Source organism: Hermetia illucens, chromosome 4 (genome assembly GCF_905115235.1).
Source record: "Hermetia illucens chromosome 4, iHerIll2.2.curated.20191125, whole genome shotgun sequence".
NCBI lineage: Eukaryota > Metazoa > Arthropoda > Insecta > Diptera > Stratiomyidae > Hermetia > Hermetia illucens.
In genome coordinates this window covers 126699533-126716439 of record NC_051852.1, presented here as the reverse complement: position 1 = coordinate 126716439, position 16907 = coordinate 126699533, and the positions used below count along the sequence as shown (strand labels likewise).

Below are 16907 nucleotides of genomic sequence, written 5' to 3'. Positions count from 1 at the left end.
GACTGTGCAACGATTCGCAGACCAGTACCGCTTTATTATGTGGCACGGCAGGATCTGCAGCATTTGGAATTTATTTCGAATGTTGCGGATGCGGACGGATAGATGGCGCGGAACTCTCCACTCACTCATTTTGGAACGCACCAAGGGAGTGGAGAATTAGCGGTGGAAAAATGCCGTTGGTTGGGACAGTAAGGACCGCATGGAAATAAGCCGGTCTCTTCTGTTTCCAACCGCGGCGGCGTTCACATCAATTGCAAATGTCCAGTTGAACTGTTCTAAGTTTACTTTAAAAAAGTCATTTTTAAAAATAAAGTTAATTTTTTGTGTTTTAAACGGAGTGCCCATTTGTTTTGATAAAAACTTAATATTTAAATATACGAATTTTATTTATTGCCAAAATTACTCGCAGCGACACAATTCCGGCCACCATCAGGGGGCGGGTTCGACTTGATGTCATCGGGGAAACTGGTGACCGAGAGTCGAGGGGGCAGAGGCGGCGGTATCAACAACACGCCGCACTGCAGGTAGCAGTTTCAGGACTCGCCGAAGCACTCTTCTCCAACGTCCAGATGAGGTTTCCGCTGAGGTTCGGGACGAATTCCAAAGAACGTGTATAGAATTCTCGGATATGGATCCTTTGCATAGACCAGGTATTCCCAGGCTCTATGCATCTCCAGCAACTCCGGGAATTCAACCTCAAATCAATGATGAGATTACATCTCGGCTGTGTGCTGATATGTCGCTGCGGCAAATACAATCACTTGTGTATTTTGGTGCAGTTGCGGCTATCAGATTTCACGGTCAGAAGGTTCGCTTTCGTGTTATTGGTTTGAGTGACAAAGAGATCCACCATAGAAAATTCGTGCGGAACGTCCGCGGGACTCACTAAGGCAGGACATTGCTAGACAGATTCATATCAGCACTGGCAATGCCTGCAGACGGGTGAGAAATAAAATGCAGAGGGTTTACCGGAACTATACCATCCCCAGTGAGGCACCCGTAGTTGAAATTCTGGACACATTAAAGCAGGAACTTTCTGTCATATGCAGTCGGTTACGGCGGTATGGCGAAAGTCATTCCAGACGTGTCCAAAATGCAACATGTGCTAGAAACCAGCGGGGCTCTCAACGAATCCCAACAGAGCGTCCAGACCGTACAGTTTTCGGTGACAGAAGAGAGAGAATATTAGGGTGGACTTTGGGAGTTACCCGCCCAGCTTGCTGAGTGGATCACCGCCGAAGGCACCCGCCATGCCACTACGCCTGGCATGAATTTTGCGGATGTTACCGAAGAGGAAGTTAGACAAACCATAAACAACTCGAAGAACTGGAGGGGCCCAGGTCTGGATCGGGTGCAGAATTTCTGGTATAAGAAATTTACCAGCGTACACAGTCGGTTGGCACGCAATATAAATGAAGTCATGAGGCGGTCGGAGGAATTTCCACCCTTTCTCACTGCGAGAATTACTACCTTCTCCCAAAAAAATGTCAAGGTGCAGGACCCCGCAAAAACAAGACCGATTACTTGCTTCCCAACCTTCTACAGATTCATCATGTCTATTATTAGTCGAGGGGTCAATGCGCACCTTCAGATCATGAACATTCTGCGGGGGATTACCTACCTTATCCCTAAGAAGGACACGGTGCAGGACCCCGCAGACACAGGGCCGATTACTTGCTTACCAACCCTCTACAAATTGGATTTGTATGCCACTGAACCCCCTTTCATGGCTACTGAATGATGCTAGAGGGCATGGTCTTGCAATCAGGTATGACCTACGTGGTAAGTGCGAACTGACACACTTGATGTACTTAGATCACATCAAGCTGTATGCTGGGACTGACGACCATCTTAGAAGTCTGTTGCGAATAATAGACATGTTCAGCCGTGATATTCGGATCGAGTTTGGATTAGATAAGTGTAGAATCCAAACCATCCGCAAAGGTCATCTCGAGCCGCATGCCGGACATAGCATCCATATTGAAGCTATGACCGAGACTGACTTCTACAAGTACCTTGGAATTCTACAAGAAACCCATGCTCGAGTTGGTGATCTGAAGGATGCTTTGCTGTCCGAATTCCTGCGACGTGAAAGCTGGTACTGAAATCGCATCTCTCGGGGAAGAATAAAATAAGCGCGTTGAATGTATTCGCTATCCCTTCGCTGGCTTATGCATTCGTAATATTACCGTTGACAAAGACCCATCTGGAAAACGTCCAGCGGCGGATACGGACAACTATATCCAAATTCCGAATGCATCATCCAAAGTCTGCCATGGGGGTTGACGTGGCGGCACAACATCATCGCCAAGTCGATTCGCTGCGCGCTTATTTTTACAGCAAAGACCAGGCGAGTCCCTTGCATGCAGCTGCCTGTAAGGCAGACTGTGGACTGACTTCACTTGACCTGAAGGATCGGTCTTTCAATCCTCTGAGTGGGGTGAAGTCGGACCAACCAATAGAAGTCAATGCACGGTAAACACGTGAATTGTCATTGGCAGCCATTTGTCGATTTGCATTTGTCGAACAGATGGCTGTTTGCTGGGGAGCTCTTTGCTGAGACGGAGGGGTTCATGTGTGTCATTTAGGGTGGCGTGATCGCTACCCGAGCTTATAAAAAGCTCATCACGAAAGAACGGATGGAGAACGACCAGTGCAGAATGTGTGGTTCGGCGTTAGAGACGTTGGGCCATCTCACTTCTGGCTGTACTGTTATGACACCGGTGCAATACATCACCAGGCATAATGCTACATGTAAGGTTATCCATCGAAACTTTGCATACAAGCATGGACTGATCACACAACATAACCGGTTTACCGATATGAGCTGCAAGAACCACTTGATAGTTTTGCTTACAGCATGCATTGGGACCGGCAAGTTTCGACTGATCGCCATTCTCTACATAACAAGCCTGTCGTCGTATTGATGTTGCTATCCTCCATAATAGCAACATTGAACGGAAAGACGTGGAGAAGAAGGTAACCTATGAGCCATTGGCTCAAGAAATCAAAGAAATCTCGAGCGGGTGGTTGTAATTCCCATAAAATTGTCAGCTACAGGTATTGTACCTAATTCCCTCTATCATATTGAAACAAGTAGGCGGAGGTGTTTACACTACAAGCTATTCCATATTGCGCCATCGTGGCGCTAAACACTGAAAAATCGATGAAGCCTTTTATCTCTAAAGCCTTAACCTTCCCAGGTATTTCAATGTCTGAGAGTAATCTGCGACGACAAGTTCCGTTTCAATTCCCTCTTCGTCAATCCCTTTTATCTAAAAAGAACTTTCCCTGTGGAACTTTCCCCTGGAAGCATCTGTCATAACAATAGGCATTGCACAACTGTTTATGGTTTCCTACGTCCAAGCGGGAGCCAAAGGTAGAACTACCTTAAATATTCATTTCGGATTAATGGTAATTGATTTTAATGGAATTAGTTAGCGAATGATGCTTTAAAATTCTTCTATGGGAAGCTTCGTGGAAGCAAACGCGCCAACATTCTCAACAAGAGATCCATGTATGCTTTCCTAGGAAGTGAGTCGGAAATTAGTAGATGCATCCAAAATCAGTCCCGACTCCCTAAAGCATTCAACATTTTCCGAATAAATCATATGTAGCAGACAGACAGTAAATCGATTTCAAAAAGATTTTCTTTCTCACGAAACCTTTAAAAGGTACTGTATAAGCTCAAGCATAGTATGGTATATGAAGAACGTCAAGATCAAGTACCAACATACCCTACCTATCTATCTATCTGAATTAGGCACTACCCCAAAGCTTCATTAACAAATACTTATAAATGCATACATATGACGATCTGGAGTAATTGATATTGATATATAAATGATTAAAAAACTAAAACGAGATGTTTCCCTGGGACCTACCATTCACGTGAACTCACTTCGTTGTGGTATTGACGAATTGATATATTATGATGACGTCATACACATTTTAGAATTTCCCAAGGTTATGCTTTATGTTATCCTTATGCAAGTGCCAAACTTTGAAGTTCTAGTATGAACTTAAAGGGGGTTTCCGGCTAAATTTCTAAAATATGATAATATAATATTATTAACGTTATTTGAAAGGATATGGGAAGGGGATGTATTTGTCCGGATAGCTGAGTGGTTAGAGCACAAGGCTGTCGTACGGAAGGTCGCAGTTCAAATCTCACTGGTGGCAGTGGAATTTGTATCGTGATTTGACGTCGGATACCAGTCGACTCAGCTGTGAATGAGTACCTGAGTCAAATCAGGGTAATAATCTCGGACGAGCGCAATGCTGACCACATTGCCTCCTAGTGTACCGTTACGGTCTTGAATGAAGTGCTCTAACACACTTCAAGGCCCTGATCCAACATGGATTGTTGCGCCAACGATTATTATTATTATTATTATGTATTTTAAGCTTAGTTTTCGTTTGGATAGAGCACTGTGATATTTTTCAGATTTTTCGGTTGGATAGGTTCTGAAAACGGGACCTGTTACACTCTTTGGGGGTCATATTTTGAGCCCTCACTCCCCTATGTTTGACCCGATATTTGCATCCTCTATTCACATGTGTGGAGAGCCCCCTTAAACTTAACACAAAATGGCGCCACTTCTTATATGTAAAGGGAACAACGGATCACACGCTCTCACCAATTTTCGTGACAATCGGTCCAGCCTTTTCCGAATAAATCGGGTGTGACAGACAGACAAACAGACAGAAGGACAGACAGACATCGACTGGATTCTAATGAGGTTTTGTTTCACACAAAACCTTAAAAAGACAGACAGATAGACGGACGGACAGAGAAACAGTAAATCAACTTTAATAAGGGTGTCTTTCATCCAAAACCTTAAAAAGAACATGTCCCTCAGTTAAATTGAACGATATCCCCGTTCCTCAATCTAATGAGCCAAAATACCTAGGAGTAAACCTAAATAGATAGCTTAACATGCTGAAACACTATGTGATCAGGTTTTTGACGCCCTATTAGGAATTACCCGATAATTTGATTTATAGCAAAAATTACCGAACTATTCACATATAACACGATACTCAAGATATCGAGCAAAGGGACTACGCATTGGAGTGGCAACTCAAGATTATAGCAGGCAAAAAAGCGCTAGGATCACTGGAGTAGCTCGCTGGTAAGCAAATACCTCTAGTCAAGCATCCCTTGAGTTAAAACTTTTAATTTTTGATGTAAACATAGGTCAGGTTTGGCATTTGAAGGGAATTTAGAACGAATCGCACCAGTTCCTCCTTTTTATACATGTATGAATATAGCTCAAAGGAAAAGTGCCAAACCTTTCCTTAGAAACCCGTTTGAAAAAATGATCCAAGTACCCTTCCTATCAAATATGGAAGCTAATGTCAAACATCTATTGTTTTCTTGTTTTTTGAGCAAATTTTCCCAACCGTTCTTGTCACTCTCTCCAGATAGCATAATAGCACGACCAAAATTCCAAAAAAGTCATCTGAAGCACAACCCCAGTTCGTTAACGCATAAAATCGCATTCTCGAGCGTAGATTCTGTAGTTTCCGCTTTTACATTTTACACGAATAGTATTCGAAGTTAATCATTGAAGTTCGTCCTTCGTCCACGGTCGCGGTCAATATCATCAAGGATTTTTGTTGTTTATTTGAAGTAGAATACAAAGGACAATTATAGGAAGAAAAACGCTTGAATAATATTGAGTGGAAGCCGTAGACGAAACTCTGCAAAAGGAATAATGGCCACTATCGAAGACAGCAACTGCTGTGGTGAACTAGTCAGTGGACAATTTGCCAGTGACAAGGGGCCCATTGAGTACTTCACACGCTTTTCATTGTGCGTATTGGACGTTGTGAGAAAGCTTCAGCAGCATTCCGTTTTTGAGAAAGGAGTGGAGAAATGCCACATTGTCGAATACTTAAGACATCAGTAAGTATATTTTGTACCCATTTAGTTCCACGAATAACCAGAGAAATGCGAGGTCCTTGGCAATAACGAATTACGCCCTTATGTAATGCTTAGATTTATGTGGAGATGATTGACATATTAAGCTCGTCTAGTTACAGCTTATGAAGGATTGCTCATAGTTTTTCTAGACCTACCTTTTTTTAAGGTGGTGGAAATTTTCAAAAGACAGGCCTTGGCACGCCGGATGGGATTTTTACCCACCAAAACCACCCCAGACTCCCCCCCCCCCTACTCCGTGGAACCACACTTAGTTATTACATCACGGGGCGGGGTTAGCTTACTTTAGCTAGGTCTCCTTCCGTCTACCCGTGGGGTTCGTAACCGCGCCTTCCTCACTTCTTCTGCTTTTCGCAGTTTATCCTAGATTACTGCGATCATGGAATTGATTGCATCCCAATCCTCCTGGAAAGCTACCATTTTCCGAATAAAATATTCCGGTGATAGCACTTCATCTAGAGTTTCCTCTAGGTTCCGTCTTCCTTCGTCGAGCCTAGCACATTGGAAGAATACGTGCACTGGATATTCTGGGACCACGTCACAGTTTGGACAATTAGCTGAGGTGTCCAATTTAAACCTGTACAAGTATTGACGGTATCCTCCATGGCCGGTAAAAAACCGGGTAAGACTATAATTGAGCTTCCCATGCTTTCTCTACGACCACTCCCCGATGGAAGGGATCAACCTGTAAGTCCAACGAACCTTTTCTGACTGGTCCCATCGCTGTTACCATCTGCTTATGGATCTCTCCCTTCCGGTTTTTTCACCTGCGATAAAGGAGAGATGGACCTGGTGTTATAAATGTTCATCATTTCCGTTACCAGGATGTCAATCGGCATCATTCCCACGATGATGAACACTGCGTCATCTGAGACAGTCCTGCAGGCAGAGCACACCCTTAAGCTGTTCTTCTGTAAACCGTACTCATTTTATGTGCATTGCCTAAAACATGCACCCGTCTATCATTACCCACAAGTATTTGATGGAGTGATGATACGATTCCCGATTCTAATCCAGGCGTAATTTCTCTTGCGGCGCTTAGTGATGAGGACCGCTTCCGTCTTTTCCTCCGTGAGTGCCCCTCCAGCACTCTCTAACTAAGCCATAATAACACTGATTGTTTCGCTTGAGTGCAACTCAGCATCCTCGAGATGCTTTGCGATCACAACCAGTGCTATGTCGTCGGCGTATTCCACCACCGTGACCTCCTCCGGAAGCGGAAGGTTAAGTACATCATTATAAATGATGTTCCACAGTAGTGGCCCAGTACAGAGCCCAGTGGGACACCCGGGGAGACAATGTACTCCTTGGGTCCATTATCGGTATTATACCAGAGTGCCCGCTCCTGCAAGTAGCTATCGATAATAGCGGCGAGGTAGTTGGGAACACCAATCGTCGCCAGAGGCTTTCGTATAAAGTTCCAATTGGCTAAGTTGAATGCATTCCTCACATCCAGGGTCAACACCACACAATATTTGCTGGTACAAACCCTTCCATGAATTTCATTTTCCGCCAAGCCAGTAACCATTTTAAAGGCATCAATGGTTCATTTGGTTTTACGGAACATATACTGCCTATCTGAAAGACCCCGACGCAGCAGGGGCCCTCGGACCTCTAGACCTACCTGTCATCTCAGTTTTTAATATGATAGTCTCTGGTAATGCAGCCTTTTCCCCAGTTTTGTGATCGCTATAGGCCGCAGATATCTCTTTGCAATAGACATTTACAATATGTTGATTGATCAGTATCATCTCTAGCTGCTGAAAAGTTTTTCCTCAAACACGTAAGCGTTGAAATCATCAATAATCACCCTCGGGTCCGTCCTCTTGCGAAAAAAAACCAAACCTCCATAATATGAGACTTAGTGGAGCAACTATACTTGCGCATACCGTCAATTTTAGACGCACAAAGCCAATATCTGGCTTATTCAGTTTAAGGTCACACGCTTATAATGACGCTCTACCATTCAACTCTATGCTTTTTACCTTAACAAAATTTCTGTAAAGTTTAGATGTTATAGCAATATCCATTCGAGAATCATTTATTATTTTCTGAGTTATCACAATCTCAACAGATACTGGATTTTACCTAATACTTGCACTTAGGCTCGGACGATCCTAACTATTTAAAAACAAAAGGTCTCTGGTGGTGATAACTGGTGGTAGGTCAATGGGAGAATTCGTCGAGAACTCCCCCCAAACATTGAGCACGTATGCAGAATGATGTACTTGTGCATGGTTTGAACCAGGACATCAAGGAAAGCCGTGAACATCAATAATATACGCGGAGCGGCCCATCTTGTCAACTAACAGTATGTGAGGCTTATTGTGCGGAAAATGGCGATCAGTTAGATCTTGCCGGTCCGCTGTAAGCAGAACTATCAAGTACTGCTTGCGGCCCATATTGGTAAACTGGACATGTTCCCGTGATCAGCCCATGTTTGTATACATACAGCGTTATGCCTGGTGATGTATTGCACCGGTGCCATAACAGTGCAGCCAGAAATAAGATGGTCCAACGTCTTTAACGCAAACAACACATTCTGCACTGGTCGTTCTCCACCCGTTCTTTCATGATGAGCTTTGCATAAGCTCAGAGTTTGGACATAGTTGTCCGTGTATGCCGCTGGACGTTTTCCAGATGGTCTTCGTCCATGGCAATATTCCGAATGCATAAGCCAGTGAAGGGATAGCGAATAAATTCAACGCGCTTATTTTATTCTTCCCCGAGAGATCCGATTTCAGCACCAGCTTTACACGTCGCAGAAATTCGGACAGCAGGGCATCCTTCAGATCACCAACTCGAGCATGGGTTCCTTGCAGAATTCCTAGGTACTTGTAGAAGTCTGTCTCGGTCATAGCTTCGATGTGGAGGTCACCAATGCTATGTCCGACATGCGGCTCGTGATGACCTTTGCGGATGGCTTAAATTCGACACTTATCTATTCCAAATTCCATCCAAATATCACGGTTGAACATGTCTACTATTCGCAACAGACTTCTAAGATGATCGTCAGTACCAGCATACAGCTTGATGTCATCTAAGTACATCAAGTGTGTCAGTTCGCACTTAGCACGTAGGCCATACTTTATTGCAAAATCATGCCCTCTAGCATCATTCAGTAGCCATGAAAGGGGGTTCAGTGCCATGCAAAACCAAAGGGGACTCAAAGAATTCCCCTGGAAAATGCCTTTCCGTATATAGATAGACTCTAAGGTATTGGCACCCTCGGATGAAGGCACTGATAAGGTGGTATGCCACCCTTCCGTGACTGTCGCCAAAAACTTTATTAGTTTCAGATCATTGCACTACAGATTTCGGACCTCGATCAACCAGGTATACGGGACGCTGTCGAAAGCCTTGACATAATCGATATAGCAACTCTAGTTGCTTATCCTACAATCGATAATAAGTTGCTCTTTGCAACCCCTTAACCCAACTCGGGAGCCCTTCTGCTCCTCGGACAGAATGTTGTTGGTCTCGAGGTACGGATTGAACCTTCCACTAGTGATGGACGTTATGAATTTGTAGAGGGTTGGTAAGCAAGTAGTCGGTCTTGTATCTGCGGGGTCCTACACCTTGTCCTTCTTAGAGATAAGGTAGGTAATCCCCGCAGTGAGACCTCATTTATGCTGTGTGTAAACTGACCATGTAACTTGGTGAACTTTTGGTACCAAAAATTCGGCACCCGATACAGACCTGGGCCCCTCCACTCTTTCGAGCTGTTTATGCCTTGTCGAACCTCCTCTTCGGTAACATCTGTAAAATTCAAGCCAGACGTAGTGGCATGGCGGGTGCCTTCGGCGGTGATCCACTCAGCCAGCTCAGCATGCTGGGCGGGTAACCCCCAAAGTCCACTCCAGTATTCTTTCGCTTCTGTCACCGAAAACTGTGCTGTCTGAACGCTCTGTGGGGATTCGTTGAGTGATTTGAAAAAACTCCGCTGGTTCCTTGCGTACGTTGCATCCTGGACACGTCTGGAATGACTTTCGCCATATTGTAGTAACCGACGGCATACGACAGAAAGTTTCTGCTTTAGTGTGTCCAGAATTTCAACTGGGGGATGGCATAGTTTCTGTAAACCCTCTGCACTTTATTCTTCACCCGTCTGCTGGCATTGCCAGAGCTGATTTGAATCAACCTAGCAATGTCCTGCCTTAATGAGTCCCCCGACACTCCAGACGAATTTTCCATGGTGGATCTCTTCGGTTACTCAAACCAATAACACAAAAGCGAATCTTCTGACCGTGAAATCTGATAGCCGCAACTGCACCACAATACACAAATGATTGTATAATAGTTGCAGCAGCGACATATCAGCACACAAGCGAGTTGCAATCTCTTGGGATAGAATTCTCGGAGTTACCGGAGATGCATAGAGCCTTGGAATACCTGGTCTATGCAAAGGATCTATTTCCGAGAGCTCTATACACGCTCTTTAGAATTCGTCCCGAACCTCAGCGGAAACCTCACGTGTCTGCATTTTTTAGAAACCACAATAAATCTATAATCTAACCGAAAACTTTTTCTTTTAATAGTTTTACTTAAAACGAACTATAGGAAAGAAGAAGGAACTACTTTTATAAAACCTATAGGAGGAATAACATCCTTTTTTGGCTTTTAAACCATTGTTGATCCCTTATAGAATCCCAATCCTTTTCCAGCACTCTCAAAATCACAGTGGGTGGATAATAGATGACGGTCTCAATATAAGATTTGTATTTCTATCTATCTAAATAAAAATAATAATAGTATATTACCAAGTTTACAAAATACATCAATAGAAATTCAATTCAAAGATGCATCTTTCCAGTGAATCGAGTTTTTTAGAACCTAAAACTTCGCAAAATATTAATATCACATTAAAGTGAATAATATGTAATATTAGAAGCCAATATACGACGAGAGTGTTTTTTCTAGCAAAAAAAAGTTAAGCACTCTTAAGAAAGGATGGTACTTAGATTGGGGACCATTCCGTTTATTTTTTCTTAATCCATTTATCAGACGTAGGTTTGAAACTTAATTCAAAACAATTTTGATTAATTAATTTACTCTCTACCTTTCAAATCTATGTATTTCTGCAGACCTTACATCGATGGTGATCTATCCTCCCAAGTATCTACAGCCTTACGTGAATTGGAGAATTACGGATATCTGATGTACATGAAAAACGGCTACAAAACCCTTGGACCTTTCGCAAAGCTATGCGCAACCAAAACACAGAAGCAACGACGCCTGGTTTGGCGCAAACTTGAAATGAAATTCAGCCACAGTAATACCGACATTATGTTACCCCTGGTGCCACGCAAGAATCGTAGGGTGAAAAGTGAGTCAGACTTTCGCAACAACGGAAGCTGCTCTACGCTCAACTCACAAGAAATGGAAGAATATTAGAATCCATCTGTTCCAAACGCAAAGTAATGGAGATTTTAATTAATTTATTCAATGAGCAAATGGGGCCATGAATGGAGAAAAAAGGGCCAAGTTTTTTTTCCTACTTTGGTCAAAAATTTAATTTATTGAATTCTAAATTGAAAGAGAAAAAAGACTAATATGCTGCGAAATTCTTTCTTAAATACAAATAACCGTTATTTTTAGTAAGAAAGATACTAAGCAATTGGAATAAAGCCAGACGCTACCTTTCCAGATAGATTCAATTTGGAGCAGGTGCTAAAAATAAGGTGAAGAAGAAAGAAGAAAAACGTTACTTTGATTGGAACCTCATTTTCAATTTTTTTTTTTTTTAAATGTGATCGTTCACTTATATTTGGTTATTTATTGCAATATATGTAATAGACGAATACGGTTTTAATGTGGATAGTAGTTATCTCCACATTCGTAGTTTTTTTAAATACATATCTGAACATTGTCGACGTTCATAATGGTTTTGATTACTTTATATTGGGAGTATCTAATCTAGGAAGATCTTGTAGTGGACGTACGTATTGAGACAATCGTTCTCCGGTAAATTTCCGAGCGGAAAACGAAAAGCATAGCAACGAGCCATTTATTAGAGAAGGCATATACCTAGTTCAGAATGAGTTTTTGTAATGATCCGAAGTCAAAACTGGCAAACAATTTTGGGGCTGCTAGACGAAACCGTCAGTCGTCCTTTTGTAACTGCCTTGGTGCATAGCTCAAAAAAGAGGAACTCATGGGCCGCCGGGCTAGTTTCTATCCAATTGGTAAAACCAGAAGCAAAAGACAATTATAAAACAAGTAAAAAAAGGGAGGAGTATCGAACATCGAAGGCAGTAAGAATCAAACACAACACCACGAGTAGCTGACGGTTCCAGAGTCCTTTCTAAATGATCGAGTGCTAGGAATGTTCTACTTGTAAGACCTGATAGATCAGCAGCACTAAGAGAAACCTACAAAGGAGCGTATTTGAAGATCGTCAAATCGATGATGAAATTGAGGCGCTAAGAGACAGGGACTGAAAGGGCTTGTCACAGCTAACCTTCAAAAACTTGGGGAAGCCACGGACGAATGCTGAAGGTAATCCTAGTAAATCTCCAATATAGCAGAACTGTGTGATAATAAATGAACTAATTAAAACTAAGGACCTGCACATAGTAGGAGCTAAATTCATATCTTTCATGTCTTCTACCAAGGCCCATATCCACCAAATCTGAAATCCAAGCACTACCACTAAGCGACTTTATTTTCAGGAATTTTGTGGCAACAATCGTCAGAAAAATAAACAGAGCACAATGTGCGGGACTACTTAGTAGCAACCACCTATTTCCCATCTGAGCGCCTGGTTAACTACTACGAAGCACACAACCCCTAAATAATTATTGTGATGGACCCCAAAGCGCACCATGAAACATAAGCATGCAGATGTAAACACTTTTCTGAATTTATTATTAAATATGAAAAGGTAGAGTGAATGCAATGCTGACCACGCCTGCTTCTGGTGTTCGATTACGATCTAGAAATGAAGTTATCTAACACCCTTTAAAGCCAAACTATATAAAACGTCAGGAAAAATGAACTAAACAGGACGTCAATTTCAATAGGGCAAAGAGAATAGGACGATGATTGGAACAAACCGAATACTTATCTAATATAGCAAAGGGATCCGCAAAGTCAAGAAGGGTTTCTGAAGAAGTCTGTGAGGAAATATGAACCCTTCCAGAAGAACTGTTTCTTCAGAAAACTTTAGCTAAAGAACCACCTAGTCGGGCGGTACGCTGAAGAAATCTATTTGAGCCGGTGGTAATACCTCCTTTAGACCAATGATATCAGCCAGCCATCAGAATGCACTATAAACAGACTTAAAATCTTTGTTAGAAGGCAAACTGGGTGAAGCGCATCTTTGTGACGAGATTTTAATTGCCATCAGAAAATGTACACAAGAGGGGTCCTATCACCTCTGCTGTGGAACCTTGAAGTGAACTAACTATTACTCCTGCTGAATGGGACAGGAAATCATGCTAATGACAACAGCATACCCATATCAAGAAAATTCCTGCAAATGATTTCAAAACTAGTAAAATATGGGTATTGTGAAGGATAAATCTCAACAGGATCAATACCTCTTCATCATCGTCAACTGACCAACAACCGGAATCCGGTCAAGGTCTGCCTTAGTAAGGAACTCCAGATACCCCGGTTTTGCGCCAAGGTCCAATTCGATATCCCTAAAAGCTGTCTACCGTCCTGACATACGCCATCGCTCCATCTCAGGCAGGGCCTGCCTCGTTTTTTTCTTCTACCATAGACATTGCCCTTATAGACTCCCCGGGGTAGATCATCCTCATCCATACAGATTTGGTGATCCGCCCACCGCAACCGGTTGTGCCGGATTTTATCCACAACTAGTTGGTTATGGTATCGCTCATAGATTTCGTCGTTATGTAAGCTATGGAATGGTCCATCCTCATGTAGAGGGCCAAACATTTTCCGAAGGATTTTTCTCTCAAACGTAGCCATAAGTTCGTAATTTTGCTTGCTAGGAACCCAAGTTGCGAGTGAGGACTGGTACCTTCATAGTCTTGTACAATAAGAGTTCTGACCCTATGGTGAGAACATCTGCATCTGTGAGACATCTGCATTGCGACTGATTTTCTCCAGGGCAGATTAAAGAGGACGCATGCTAAGGAATCCCCTTGTCTAAGACCGTTGTTGATGCTGAATGGTCTCGAGAGTGATCCTGCTGCTTTTATCTGGCCTCGCACATTGGTCAGGTTCAGCCTAATCACTCTTATCAATTTCGTCGGAATACCGAATCCTCCCATGGTGGTGTACAGTTTTAAACTATGCTGTCATAAGCGACTTTAAAGTCGATGCAAACGCGGCCAAAATGGCCATATTCCAACAGTTTTTCCATCGCTTCCCACACAGAGGAAATCTGGTCTGTTGCTGATTTGCCTGGAGTGAAGCCTCTTTGGTATGGGCCAATGATGTTTTTATGTATCAGACAAATAATGCCTCATTGCCAGTCATTCGCTCTCCCACACCTTGCGCATCAGTTAATGAACCGCTTGGTGTAGTTAGTCGCCTCCATATTAAGCCAATCGGCTTCAATTCCATCGGCTCCTGGCGACTTATGATTTTTAAACCAATGGATTGTACGGACTGTTTCTTCCATGCTTGGTGCTGGCAGCATTTTTCCGTCGTCTTCAGTTGGCGGACCTCCAACTCGCCGATATTTTGGTTGTAGAACAGTTCATCAAAGTACTCAACCCAACACTCCAATATGCCCATTCAGTTGGAAATCAGATTTCCCTCTTTGTCTCGGCACGATGAGCATCGAGGTATATAAGGCTTCATCCTACTGACTTGTTGGTAAAACTTCCGCGCCTGGTGCAGTTGCTCCCTGTACTTTTCTAGTTCACAGACTCGTTGGTTCTCTCAGGCTTCCTTTCTCCGTCTGTGAAGTCGCTTCTCCGCTCGACGGACTTCGTGATAAGACTCTGCGCGTGCCCGCGTTCTTTGAGAATGCAACAGTACTCATTATGCAGCATTCTTCCGTTCCGTTGCTAGCCTACATTCATCGTCAAAGCAGCCGTTCCGACTTTTCTTGCGGCTGGGGCCAAGTATCTCTGTGGCTATATCAATGATAACGTTCTGCAGGTGGTGGTGAAGATCATTTGTTGATGCTTCATCTCCAGGATCTCTATTGAAAGCGGTTATGGCGGCATCCATTTCGCCCTTATAGGTGTTGCGGAAGGCTGTGTTGTGAATGGCTTCGGTATTTACTCACACCTGATTGTCAGAGGTGATTGTAGGTAGTGTCGTAATTCGAGCTCGGAGCACTATGCCAACGAGATAGTGGTCCGAGTCTATATTGGTTCATCAAGGCTGACAGTTGGCGGTGTTCAATCAGCACGTGGTCAATTTGGTTGAAAGTGGTCCCGTGTGGGGAGGCCCACGTATGTTTGTGGATCGCTTTCCGCGCAAACCAGGTACTTCCAACAACCATTTCGTGCGATACTGCTAACTGAATGATGCGCAATCCGTTATCATTGGTATCCCTATGTAAGCTATGGGAGCCGACGTATCGCCTAAATATGGGCTCCGTCCCTACCTGGCTGTTGAAATCTCCAAGTATGATTTTGATATCATACTTGGGACCAGCTTCGAGGGTCCGCTCAAGTGCCTCGTAGAAGGTATCCTTCTCCGACTCTGCAGTCTCCTCTGTAGGGGCAAGAGCGTTTATGAGGCTTATATTTCTAAACTTGCCTCGCAAATGCAGAGTGCATAGCCTTTCGCTTATAGTTTCAAAGCCGATAATAGTAGGTTTCTTTTTTGGCTAACTAAGAAACCTACTCCGAGCACATGGTTTACTGGATGGCCGCTATAATATATGGTGTAGCGGCCCTTCTCCAGGAAACCGGTCCCTGTCCATCGCATTTCTTGCAACGCTGTTACATCAGCCTTATATTGGGACGGGATATCGGCTAGCTGGTCAGCAGCATTCGGTCTGTACAGGGAGCGCACGCTCCATGAGAAAATGCACAAATCGTTAATCCGTTGCAGTTTTTGATGAAAAAGAACTCCCAGCGGTTACCACGTGGAGGTGGAGATAGGGTTTGGTAGTAGAGCTGTTGGTTTCCCAGCTTTTATGCTCCATCGTGGGTACCAATCCGTGTTTCGCTCTGGGACCTATACTACCCTTTGACCAAAAGAATGTTACCCGTATAAAGGAGCACTCCGTGTGACTGCAACTTTCACCGAGGTAGTAGAACGGCAAGCTCTTCTGGATAAAACAATTAAAAGATTACTGTTGTACTTAGCTGTAGTATTAGCTACTTTTACTCCAGATGAGTTGGCTTCTCTTGAAATGGATATGCGATGGATCACAAAAGCTAATATAAACAAAAATTTAAAAGCACCAGTGAATCTGACGCAAACATTTTTCAATCTTCGCTGGTGCCTCTGTGACGTGCATTACCAATAAAAAAGAAATTTGGCAGAATCCGACGCCGTCTTCACCACGTTATTGTAGACCAATGAATATCAGATTTGTGCATGAAACAAAAGATGTGACGAACGAAGAAATAAAGTAAGCCAACTAGGGCCGACAAAAGTGGGTGGAAAAAATGAACATGTTTTTACGAAGCACCAATTGCTGATGACAATGGTAGATGGTAAAGAATGCAATGCTGCATCAGACAACGCATCTACCTAGAGGTGCTACATCTGAAACACCTCACGAAAAACTTCAATGATTTGGCGTTATCTGAAACTAAACTATCTGAAGAAAATTTAGAGTTTGGTTTATCAATTTTGCATGCCAGAATAAGATTTTTTGAGACACCCCTCCATCTTTCGTACAAAATTCCGGTAAAAAGCTGAAAAAAAACTAACTCAAGCCGAGGAGAGCCTAATAAATGATAAACAAGTCGGGAAACCGGAAGCTGGACACTTCAGGTATGAAAGGTTTTGTGTATTTCTTTTATAAAGAGATTTGAATGTGCATTTGTCCCATTAGCATGTAGCACGTAAAATA

General features: G+C 43.1%; 1 protein-coding gene across 1 annotated transcript; it reads left to right on the top strand.

The window, feature by feature from the left end:
* The first annotated feature begins 5349 nt into the window (after positions 1-5349).
* On the top strand, positions 5350-11748 carry LOC119654871. Its single transcript, XM_038060466.1, has 2 exons — positions 5350-5911; positions 11032-11748. Exons 1-2 carry the CDS (start codon positions 5721-5723, stop codon positions 11339-11341), a joined length of 501 nt encoding a protein of 166 aa, XP_037916394.1. The 5' UTR covers positions 5350-5720; the 3' UTR covers positions 11342-11748.
* The last annotated feature ends 5159 nt before the right edge of the window (positions 11749-16907 follow it).

Excerpts from the sequence above, each read along its gene's own strand:
- LOC119654871 (XM_038060466.1), top strand. The coding sequence starts at position 5,721 with ATGGCCACTATCGAAGACAGCAACTGCTGTGGTGAACTAGTCAGTGGA. Across the intron at positions 5,912-11,031 it reads GTCGAATACTTAAGACATCA|ACCTTACATCGATGGTGATC; the intron begins GTAAGTATATTT and ends GTATTTCTGCAG.